The sequence below is a fragment of the Antedon bifida genome, chromosome 3 (genome assembly GCF_963402885.1).
Source record: "Antedon bifida chromosome 3, ecAntBifi1.1, whole genome shotgun sequence".
NCBI lineage: Eukaryota > Metazoa > Echinodermata > Crinoidea > Comatulida > Antedonidae > Antedon > Antedon bifida.
In genome coordinates, this window is record NC_136228.1 from 7,476,324 (window position 1) to 7,488,678 (window position 12,355).

General features: G+C 33.5%; 2 protein-coding genes across 3 annotated transcripts in view; one reads left to right on the forward strand and one right to left on the reverse strand.

The window, feature by feature from the left end:
- LOC144838823 (rab-like protein 6) overlaps nucleotides 1-12,355 on the forward strand; it is a 273,930-nt gene that overhangs the window by 49,470 nt on the left and 212,105 nt on the right. The gene's annotated exons all lie outside the window — the stretch shown is intronic.
- On the reverse strand, nucleotides 7,577-12,339 carry LOC144838840 (N(G),N(G)-dimethylarginine dimethylaminohydrolase 1-like). Of its 2 annotated transcripts, none has more exons than XM_078694346.1 (6): nucleotides 12,297-12,339; nucleotides 11,448-11,791; nucleotides 10,493-10,595; nucleotides 9,275-9,471; nucleotides 8,518-8,646; nucleotides 7,577-8,029 (listed from the first exon to the last, which is right to left on the reverse strand). In XM_078694346.1, the coding sequence occupies exons 2-6, from the start codon at nucleotides 11,751-11,753 to the stop codon at nucleotides 7,904-7,906; spliced, it is 861 nt and encodes a 286-aa protein (XP_078550472.1). In that variant the 5' UTR covers nucleotides 11,754-11,791; nucleotides 12,297-12,339; the 3' UTR covers nucleotides 7,577-7,903. The 2 variants fall into 2 exon arrangements, with proteins under 2 accessions (XP_078550472.1, XP_078550471.1); XM_078694345.1 differs by having other exon boundaries at nucleotides 11,448-11,805; nucleotides 12,300-12,315.

A 12,355-nucleotide genomic window follows, 5' to 3' on the forward strand; every position in this document is an offset into this window, starting at 1 on the left:
GGGCAAACACAATTATTGGAAGGGAATTTTCTTTTGTTGCGTCGGTTGCGCTGCGTGCTAGTGGGAACCACGCTTTAGATGGGGCTGAAAATAATGATAATTAGGTGCAATTTAAGATAATTGAGCTTTTTTCTTAGCCTGTCCATGACTCCAAACATTTTCTGGAGAAATACAAATGTGTCAATAACAACTAAGCCCTATACAATAGATGGCGCTGTGCCATTTATACTCTCGTTTTGTTTTTGTAAATTTTCATAATTTTAAAATAATTTTGTCTGAAATCAATAGTAATATATTAGTAATATAGGTTTTAATAGTATATCTTGTTTAAATAGCATATATTATTTAATGTTTCTCTTTCAAATTGGTGCCATATTTGTGAATTATATTTGTTAGGTGAATAGATATGATGATTATTTGTGTTGTCGATATTTTAGAGAGTTTAAAAAAAATGTTTGATCTGTCTTGCATGGTGCGTACAATTGCAAACTAGTGCTGTCTCGCTGTACCATTTTGAGGGTGTTGAGAGTTGATATCATACCACAGAAAACCCAGTGGTCAAGTTGTAGGATGTCTGCATATCAAACAGGTTAGGGTTTGGGTTCTTGGTTGGGACTTTTTTCCTTTTTTCCCCCTTGTCTTTGCCATTTTTAAAATAACAAACCCAATAATCTTCATATCAAGCAAAAGGTTCCAGGTTCGAATCTTGTTTGGAGCAGCTTTTTCTCATTCTCACAGATTTCCTCATCTTTATCGTTCAAATTAATTTTCGGAGTGGAGTTCTGGTTTGGTGGTTATGATGATGCTTGGCTACCAATCTAAGGGTCCTGGGTTCAAGTCCTGTCAATTTATACCTCCACTCCCAAAGACTTGTAATAAGACTTTGTTTATGTAGAGTTGTATTGTGAAAAGGATAGTGATTGAATTCGCTTATAGTTATCCTTGGCAATTTGCCTAAATATATAAAAACAAAACAAAAGCAGTGTGTCACCGTGCGGTTTAGAATTTCTTTCGTTCTGTGCCTGTGATGTTTATATGTAGTATATATATATATATTGTAGTTTAAATTCATTGTACTATTGTGTAAAATAGTAAGTTAGAAAATCTAAAATAAAAAAGAATTTATTGTACCTCAGGATTTGAACCTAAGACACTGGAACTAGTAAGCAAGCACATCACAATGGTTTTGAATCTTATACTTAAAGATGTATTGTCCCTTTGACTAATTCCAAAAAAATAACTGAAATACAGACGTTTTTTTGTTAAAAAAATAACTTTGACTTCCAGTCAAAGTTTTCGATCAAAACATATCTCATAATGCAACGTGCTTGTTTGGCTACTCTGTATGCATAATCATAAAACTAACTCGCAATCTGTGTGAAAACAAAACGAGTTGTAAACAATCCTAATTAGCATCATGCATAATGCATACTCGTCGTTTGAAATCTTTGTTTACTTTCGCTCCCGACGATTTTCCAGACGAAATGTAATCAAATTAATTTACCTGTTAATTACGTAAACTTGTTGTTTTTGGCTCGAATTTTCGACTTAAAGTGAATAACTTTAATACAGTATTACTTTGATATGGCCAATTTAAATGTAGAATATTTTGACCTGCATTTTTTGTGTTTCAAGGGACAATACATATTTAATCTGCAAAAAATATTTTTTTCTTAATACATTGTTGTAATTATTATACAATCTAACTTTATAGTGTACCGGCACCTTTAGATAAATCGGTCTATAGTTATTGCCATAGCAACTATAAACCAGTTAAACTTGGCATATCTGTACTTTGTTTTAGCCGACTTAGAGAGGATTTAGTAAGTTCAGTTAAAATATGAACAATACCTTGTGTTATATTTTGAACTGCTCCGCCCCTCAATTCAGTCAATATTTGTATACCATTGACCTCCTAATCAGGGTTTATTATTATTGTTATTATTACACTGGCCAGTTTATTTTCCCTCAAACCTTGTTAGTCATTGCCCTGTTAAGGCATGAATTTATAGAAGATGCTTTAACTAGACATCTTACGTATAGTGTACAAAAAATAAGAACACATCAAAAACCTTGTCTCTAGTCATTTCATAGTTTCTTTTTGTGTAGCATCAGCATTTGTAGTCGCGTGCAAACGCGACTCTACAGCTCACTATCTCGGTCGGTTGGTCGGTAAATGTGTGCACGCGACTGCAGCCATGTATCTGGCCTTGTTTAAACCAGATATCCAGCTCGATATTTGGCCATTTAAAAAAAAAATATCGCCAAATTTCGACCATTTTATTTTTTTGCATAACTAGTTAACGGCTCTATAAGATTATGATTACACAATATATGAGCATATATGGAAATATTATTGCATAATTATTGAATTTTAAAAAGTGGATATCTTTCGAAAAATGGCCAAATTTCGACCCATTTATTTGTTGACATAACTGGTTACAATGGCTCTATAAAATTCATATATGGCAATAATATCGCATAATTATTGAATCTTAAAAAGTGGATATTTTTGCCATTTTTTGAAAAAAATTCCTGTATTATAGTACAGGAAAATTTTCGAAAAATGCCCGATTTTCGACCCTTTTATTTTTTTACATAAATGGTTACTATAGCATAATAAACATGCGCAGAGACGAATAATGGGTTCTGCGCATGTCAATTGTGCTATAGTAACCACTTTTGACATAAATGGTTACTATAGCATATTAGACATGCGCAGAGTCGAATAATGGAATCTGCGCATGTCAATTGTGCTATAATAACCAGTTTTATCGAAAAATAAAAAGGTCGAAAATTTGCCATTTTTTGAAAAATTCCTGTACTATAGTACAGGGAAATTTTTGAAAAATGGCAGATTGTCGACCTTTTATTTTTTGACGTAAATGGTTACTATAGCATAATAAACATGCGCAGAGTCGAATAATGGGTTCTGCGCATGTCAACTGTGCTATAGTAACCAGTTTTATCGAAAAATAAAAAGGTCGAAAATTGGCCATTTTTTTGAAAAAATCCCTGTACTATAGTACAGGGAAATTTTCGAAAAATGGCCGATTTTCGACCCTTTTATTTTTTGACATAAATGGTTACTATAGCATAATAAACATGCGCAGAGTCGAATAATGGGTTCAGCGCATGTCAATTGTGCTATAGTAACCAGTTTTATCGAAAAGTAAAAAGGTCGAAAATTGGCCATTTTTTGAAAAAATTCCTGTACTATAGTACAGGGAAATTTTCGAAAAATGGCCGATTTTCGACCCTTTTATTTTTAACATAAATGGTTACTATAGCATAATAAACATGCGCAGAGTCGAATAATGGGTTCTGCGCATGTCAATTGTGCTATAGTAACCAGTATTATCTAAAAGTAAAAAGGTCGAAAATTGGCCATTTTTTGAAAAATTCCTGTAGTATAGTACAGGGAAATTTTCAAAAAATGGCCGATTTTCGACCCTTTTATTTTTTGACATAAATGGTTACTATAGCATAATAAACATGCGCAGAGTCAAATATTGTGTTCTGCGCATGTCAATTGTGCTATAGTAACCAGTTTTATCGAAAAATAAAAAGGTCGAAAATTGGCCATTTTTTGAAAAAATTCCTGTACTATAGTACAGGGAAATTTTCGAAAAATGGCCGATTTTCGACCCTTTTATTTTTTGACATAAATGGTTACTATAGCATAATAAACATGCGCAGAGTCGAATAATGGGTTCAGCGCATGTCAATTGTGCTATAGTAACCACTTTTGACATAAATGGTTACTATAGCATAATAAACATGCGCAGAATCGAATAATGGGTTCTGCGCATGTCAATTGTGCTATAGTAACCAGTTTTATCGAAAAATAAAAAGGTCGAAAATTTGCCATTTTTTGAAAAATTCCTGTAGTATAGTACAGGGAAATTTTCAAAAAATGGCCGATTTTCGACCCTTTTATTTTTTGACATAAATGGTTACTATAGCATAATAAACATGCGCAGAGTCGAATAATGGGTTCTGCGCATGTCAATTGTGCTATAGTAACCACTTTTGACATAAATGGTTACTATAGCATAATAAACATGCGCAGAATCGAATAATGGGTTCTGCGCATGTCAATTGTGCTATAGTAACCAGTTTTATCGAAAAATAAAAAGGTCGAAAATTTGCCATTTTTTGAAAAATTCCTGTAGTATAGTACAGGGAAATTTTCAAAAAATGGCCGATTTTCGACCCTTTTATTTTTTGACATAAATGGTTACTATAGCATAATAAACATGCGCAGAGTCGAATAATGGGTTCTGCGCATGTCAATTGTGCTATAGTAACCACTTTTGACATAAATGGTTACTATAGCATAATAAACATGCGCAGAATCGAATAATGGGTTCTGCGCATGTCAATTGTGCTATAGTAACCAGTTTTATCGAAAAATAAAAAGGTCGAAAATTTGCCATTTTTTGAAAAATTCCTGTAGTATAGTACAGGGAAATTTTCAAAAAATGGCCGATTTTCGACCCTTTTATTTTTTGACATAAATGGTTACTATAGCATAATAAACATGCGCAGAGTCGAATAATGGGTTCTGCGCATGTCAATTGTGCTATAGTAACCAGTTTTATCGAAAAATAAAAAGGTCGAAAATTGGCCATTTTTTGAAAAATCCCTGTACTATAGTACAGGGAAATTTTTGAAAAATGGCAGACTGTCGACCCTTTTATTTTTTGACGTAAATGGTTACTATAGCATAATAAACATGCGCAGAGTCGAATAATGCGTTCTGTGCATGTCAATTGTGCTATAGTAACCAGTTTTATCGAAAAGTAAAAAGGTCGAAAATTTGCCATTTTTTGAAAAAATTCCTGTACTATAGTACAGGAAATTTTCGAAAAATAGCCGATTTTCGACCCTTTTATTTTTAACATAAATGGTTACTATAGCATAATAAACATGCGCAGAGTCGAATAATGCGTTCTGCGCATGTCAATTGTGCTATAGTAACCAGTATTATCTAAAAGTAAAAAGGTCGAAAATTGGTCATTTTTGGAAAAATCCATGTACTATAGTACAGGGAAATTTTCAAAAAATGACCGATTTTCGACCCTTTATTTTTTGACATAAATGGTTACTATAGCATAATAAACATGCGCAGAATCGAATAATGGGTTCTGCGCATGATCAATTCTGTTATGGTAACCAGTTTTATCGAAAAATAAAAAGGTCGAAAATTGGCCATTTTTTGAAAAATCCCTGTACTATAGTACAGGGAAATTTTTGAAAAATGGCAGACTGTCGACCCTTTTATTTTTTGACGTAAATGGTTACTATAGCGTAATAAACATGCGCAGAGTCGAATAATGCGTTCTGCGCATGTCAATTGTGCTATAGTAACCAGTATTATCGAAAAGCAAAAAGGTTGAAAATTGGCCATTTTTGGAAAAATCCCTGTACTATAGTACAGGGAAATTTTCAAAAAATGGCCGATTTTCGACCCTTTTATTTTTTGACATAAATGGTTACTATAGCATAATAAACATGCGCAGAGTCGAATAATGGGTTCTGCGCATGTCAATTGTGCTATAGTAACCATTTTTGACATAAATGGTTACTATAGCATAATAAACATGCGCAGAGTCGAATATTGTGTTCTGCGCATGTCAATTGTGCTATAGTAACCAGTTTTATCGAAAAATAAAAAGGTCGAAAATTGGCCATTTTTTTGAAAAATCCCTGAACTATATAGTACAGGGAAATTTTTGAAAAATGGCAGATTGTCGACCCTTTTATTTTTTGACGTAAATGGTTACTATAGCATAATAAACATGCGCAGAGTCGAATAATGTGTTCTGCGCATGTTAATTGTGCTATAGTAACCAGTATTATCGAAAAGTAAAAAGGTAAAAAATTGGCAATTTTTTGAAAAATCCCTGTGCTATAGTACAGGAAAATTGTCGAAAAATGGCAAATTGTCGACCCTTTTATTTTTTGACATAAATGGTTACTATAGCATAATAAACATGCGCAGAGTCGAATAATGGGTTCTGCGCATGTCAATTGTGCTATAGTAACCAGTTTTATCGAAAAATAAAAAGGTCGAAAATTGGCCATTTTTTAAAAAATTCCTGTACTATAGTACAGGGAAATTTTCGAAAAATTGCCGATTTTCGACCCTTTTATTTTTTGACATAAATGGTTACTATAGCATAATAAACATGCGCAGAGTCGAATAATGGGTTCAGCGCATGTCAATTGTGCTATAGTAACCAGTTTTATCGAAAAGTAAAAAGGTAGAAAATTTGCCATTTTTTGAAAAATTCCTGTACTATAGTACAGGAAAATTTTCGAAAAATGCCCGATTTTCGACCCTTTTATTTTTTTACATAAATGGTTACTATAGCATAATAAACATGCGCAGAGACGAATAATGGGTTCTGCGCATGTCAATTGTGCTATAGTAACCACTTTTGACATAAATGGTTACTATAGCATAATAAACATGCGCAGAGTCGAATAATGCGTTCTGCGCATGTTAATTGTGCTATAGTAACCAGTTTTATCGAAAAGTAAAAAGGTCGAAAATTTGCCATTTTTTGAAAAAATTCCTGTACTATAGTACAGGAAAATTTTCGAAAAATGGCCGATTTTCGACCCTTTTATTTTTAACATAACTGGTTAATATAGCATAATAAACATGCGCAGAGTCGAATAATGCGTTCTGCGCATGTCAATTGTGCTATAGTAACCAGTATTATCTAAAAATAAAAAGGTCGAAAATAGACCATTTTAAAAATTGGATATTTTGGCAAATTTTCGAAAAAAAATCCCTCTACAGGAAAATTTTCGAAAAATTGCCAAATTTCGGCCCATTTATTTTTTGACATAACTGGTTACTATAGCTCTATATAAGATTATGATTATGATATGGCAATATTATCGCATAATTATATTGAATATAATGCGCATATAAAAAAAAAAAGAATATTTTGGCCAATTACATTGTTAAACTGTCGATATTTGGCTATTTTCGGAAAAAAACCCTGTACTATTATAGTAAATGATTTGTTTTATACATAAAAAAATCAACACAAAGTTGGCATGTTGAGTTGTTTTAATTCTTCTTATCACTAAAATACAGCTCTTGTGTTCATTGGAGTGTGAAACTTATTCTTTGCGTGCCTAGCTAAATAACCATTGAATCAATCGCTATTTTACCTTTTACAAATTTAAAGATGTATTGTCCCCCTGAAAAAATAATTATTACAATTTTTTCTGTTGAATATGCCATTTTAATGTTATAATATTTATCCACTTTGACCAAAAATTTGAAAAAAATTAGAAAAATTATTTACCTGAAAAAACTTGGCTGCCAGCCAATGGATTTTTGGTTGAATTTAACCATTTATTTAGTCAATTTATAAGTGAAAACATTATTTTTTAGGGCTTTTTTCTACAGAAGTGATTAACTTTATTAAAACTACAAAATACCCTATTCAAAGTCTGATTTAATTAATCTTCTTTTTTTCCATGTTTTTGGGGGACAATACATCTTTAAAGCACTGAAATGTTTGTTTTTGTTCAGAAATGTTTCAGGCTAGACAGGAAGCTAGGTTTAACCATTCGAAATGGCCAACCAAGACAAATGTCAGATGTAGAGTAACAATTGTACATGAAACATTCATATACAGTAACCATTAGCATCACCTTTTCCGTTCAGTAGAACTAATAATGAACGGCATGTGATATGTATTAACCAATCAAATGGCTAGAATACCAATGATATGATGATGATTATTTTATTGTTTGAAGGTTTGCATGGTACACCACGTATGTTAGTTCTGAAAAGAACTGTTGGGTTTCTCGACGTTTCGATCAATATGCTTTGATCGTCCACAGGAGTGAGACTGAAAATATTATTCTATTATTAGGATAACAATGAACAATCAGAAGATATTAAGATAGACCGGCAGGTGAATGCTCCATCAATTTTCTCAAACTCCGAATTAGGCAGCGTTAACTTTGGACAATCTGGGAATTCCCTTTGGTAAACCTTAAAAATAAAATATAAAGTATAAATATTTAGTCATTCTTATTTTAAAATACATAATAGCTAAAAGAAAAAACATTCTGTTCTATAAATGTTTTTAATGGCGCCCTACAAAGAACAGAGCGCCTAACAATACTTGTAATTAAAGGGCCCTCTATAAACAACAATAAAATAACTTTAATAAAGGCAGCATTGACAGAGCATTTTAATTAATCAATCAATTGGCTATGCTACTTATCATGGACACATTCTAAGAAACGGTATCACATGTTATGTCTGTGTCATAGATCCAAGACTAGCCTTCCATGATACATGCTCTATACACCTGACACACAAAATCATAATGTTGATAATCAGCACAAATAATTCCGTCTTTCTAATCTGATTTCTAAAAATTAATTGACTAAAATGGATAATAAATGTCTTTTCACGCAATTTCTTCTGATCCCAACAATAAATTTCTGAATAAATATGTAATAATAATGATTTACCTTATAACTTTCTGGATATTCATCTTGAGGGCAGTGTATCAAGGTGCCATTAATGTACAAACAGTTAGCGGCTTTGGCATCCGGTATGGTTATATATCTATATACATGCACAGCCCTTTCCATCATTTTCTGTCAAAAATCAATTATATTTTTTCAACTATAGTTTATTTATATGTTTATTTTATGCTTGTTTGTACGTAGTTTAAGTTGACTGCACCACTAATGAGTGTGTTGCCACTGATCGAAAAGTGTTTGTCAATAAAGTTAAGAATATAGTAAACAATTCCAAAACCACACATTTTTAGTCAAAATTCATATCATTTTCCTTAATATGGTTATAAAAAAATAAATTTTGAATTTGTATACCTTGCATCTTACAGTACGACCGACTTAATCAAGTGGAAGCCTGATAACCAATGAATGTGAACGTACCTAAAGCTTGATCATGATCAACAGTGAATGTGAACCTATCTAATAAGTGGCTTGATCATGATAAATGTGACCCTACCTAATGAGTAGCTTGATCATGATCAGTAAGCATGATCAACAGTGTATGTGACCCTACGCAAAAAGTAGCTTTATCATGATCAGTAAGCATGATGAATGTGAACCTATCCAATAAGTGGCTTTATCATGATCAGTAAGCATGATGAATGTGAACCTACCCAATAAGTGGCTTTATCATGACCAGTAAGCATGATCAACAATGAACTGTATTGTATGTAAAATAACATAGTAGCATACAAAATGCCCTTACCTTTTTAACACTAATACCATCTTTACTGTCTGCAATGACCACTACGTCTGGTCCTGCCATCGTTGTGCAAGACTTAAGATGCAGATAATCGCTACTCATTTCAATCGGTGTCACTCTATAGTCTGGGAATGCCATGCTTAGTTGATTAATACCTGCCATGTTCGTTCGCGATGTCAAACCAACAAAAAATTCTCTTCCTTAAAAACAAAACCAACAATTAAATCTATCACATAATGTTTTTTATCTTATAGTTCGTTTTTGCCAACCCTGCAACTAAACACTTTATTTCATGTTATGTACAGCTTTATTTGTATTTGTTTAATTTTCTGGTGTTTGGTTCTATTTTAACTGTTTTGTATTATATATGGATTGAGTACAGAATCTGTTTGGACTTTTGCCTATTCTCACTCCTGGTTATCTTTCATTGGTGATCGAATAAATATTATTATGAATTTTATCTTTCATAAGAAAAATTTAGGCAACATAATTCTATTGGACTCTTGTTTCAGACCTTACAGACTAATTTAAACAGACGAGCGGTAAACGGTAATAAAACAATTTAGATTCAATTTTATTCTTTATGACCATTTACATAAAGTGCAGCGCGGACGGGCAGTTTCCGCGGAGGATAGATACAGAACCTAGATGGGACAATTTACTCGGTTTTTCCGCGTACTGTTACAGCTTGGTGTAATATCTTGTTATTTTACATAGCCTATGTAAATACATGAACGTGATTGGTTGAAACTGCATCACATGACTACCAGGATCGTAAATCGTATATTTCCTCCAGTACGATGATATTGACCAAGTAATTTTCGCGTGGCAACACTCATTTGGCGATAAACAAAAGTCATCTACTGAGACTTGAACTCGTGATTAGTCCACATCATCACAGAACAACGTTTTGAGAAATATATTCCCGAGAGCAAAATTGAATTGAATATTTCATCTCTAAGCAGGCAATATCTGTATAATGTTCTTAGTCCACACAATCCCCTCCTTGGGACACTTTTCAATTGAACGAACGACAATATATGTTAACACTTATTCAGGGGGCACCACTACTAATAGGTAATGACCGTACTACAAGATTTTTCTGAATGGGCATCAGAATCTTTTGGTGCTCTAAATTGGAAATAATCAGAAACTAGTAACTCCTATGTGTTGCTATTCAACTTGATTGTAAACTATGTATCATCAATTATTTAAACTTACCGGTAAAGAGAACATCTCCTCCTTCTATTATGGCATCATCATCGTTCATCTCAACAATTTTCACTCCTAGGGAACTCCTAAGTACTTTAATCACTTCACTTAACTATTAATGAAATAAAACAAGACTGTCAAACAGCATTCACAAAACTAGAAATGCAATGACAATGTATGATGGTATCATATTGAAAACAAATGTTTAGGTAATCCTTCCAAGCATATCTAAGGGATGGCCTAGAAGACTCGAGCCTCTTAAATTAAAAAAAAATTACAATGAAATAGGATATATTCCACGCAGGTTTTTCCAGCAACATTTGCCAGATTAAATTGGCTCCAACCAATAATAAAATTGGTGTAAGAAAAGTATGCATATATTAAATACTTATCTAGTAGTGGTAGGTTAGGCCTAGCCATTAAAACAATAGACCAAGATTAAAGGTTATATTTTGTCAATTGGATAGACAAAGTACAATATTATTTTTTGTATTTAGTAGATTATCTTTTATATCAATCATTCGGTACTTCAGTGAATTGATTTCTATTTTGGGAGAACACTGAAAGTTATTATTTTACATTTCGCTTTTGTCCTGTATATACCATCTTCATATCGCCTGGCAAATGCCAGATATTATGTGTGCTAGGTGATGCTTACCTTACCTTTAGTGATGTTAAAGAGACAGTGAGTTACTCGTAAGGGTTGCCTCTTCTCTTAGTGTTTGTTATGTGTCTGTCATAGTAGTTTTTGAATGTGTTGACTGATGTGTAAGAACAACATAATTAGGTAGAGTTTTCCATAGACTCACAATTTGTGAGTCAAAGAAAGAAGAACGGGATGTTGTACTTGACTTTTTCTTGAAAAGTTCATATGGATGACCTCTAGTAGAATAGGGGAATGTTTGTGCATACGACATTGATGGTTCTAAGAAAAGTGGTTATTCTCTAAAATTAATTAATGTACCTCAGGTCTACGACTTTCCATAGCCGGCCGACATATAAATGCCACTCCTGCCTGAACTACGGCAGTATCTTCGATGAAACAACAGTCAGGCAGGTTATGATCTACAGGAACCTCATGTATCTCCAAATCTAATTTTCTCATTAACTCCAAATACTCCTCATTTTGCTTGTGGGCGTTTTTCATATCAACAACTGAATTCGTAGATGTACGCAAGGCGTCTTTAGAACAGCTATCGGCAATACCCCGTACCAAACAAGCTACAACTCCATTGAAACAGGTTTCATGTTTTTTTAGTGATTCCGCCATCTTGAGAACCCTAGTAGCCTACACCACTCTATCTAGGGCTACAGGCAGTATACTTTGTAAGAAAAAATTGGAAGTAAAATATTGATGGCATGAGCGAGATAAGAAGTATATATATTTTCTATGATACAGATTTAATAGGCTGAGGCTAAAATGCAGCTAGGCTAAAGAAAAAATACACACCGCCAGCTCTAGTAGCAGGAGTACTACCACTAGCCTAGCCTAGCCCTCGGTAGGCCTAGCAGTAGCTAGAGAGACAACAAAGGCTTGGTTGGGCTATATATAGGCCAGCCTAGAGGCCGCCTATTTTCTACCTAGCTAGTTAGTTAGGGCCTAGGTAGCTCTAGGTAGGGCCTACAACACCTAGGGCTAGGCCTACTACTACTAGCCTAGGCCTCTATGAAGGAGAGGAGGCACTACTAGGCCTAGGCATATTTCTATAATGCAATGCATTCATAATAATTTAAGTTAAAATTCCGGAAGAATAGCATCATTTAATGTGTAATGTTGTCTAAATAACAACGCCTAGGGAGGGCCTAAGCCTACCACCTGTTGACAAGATTAGACTGTGCCGCTGAAAAGGAACATGTGTTGCGTTGCGTTAC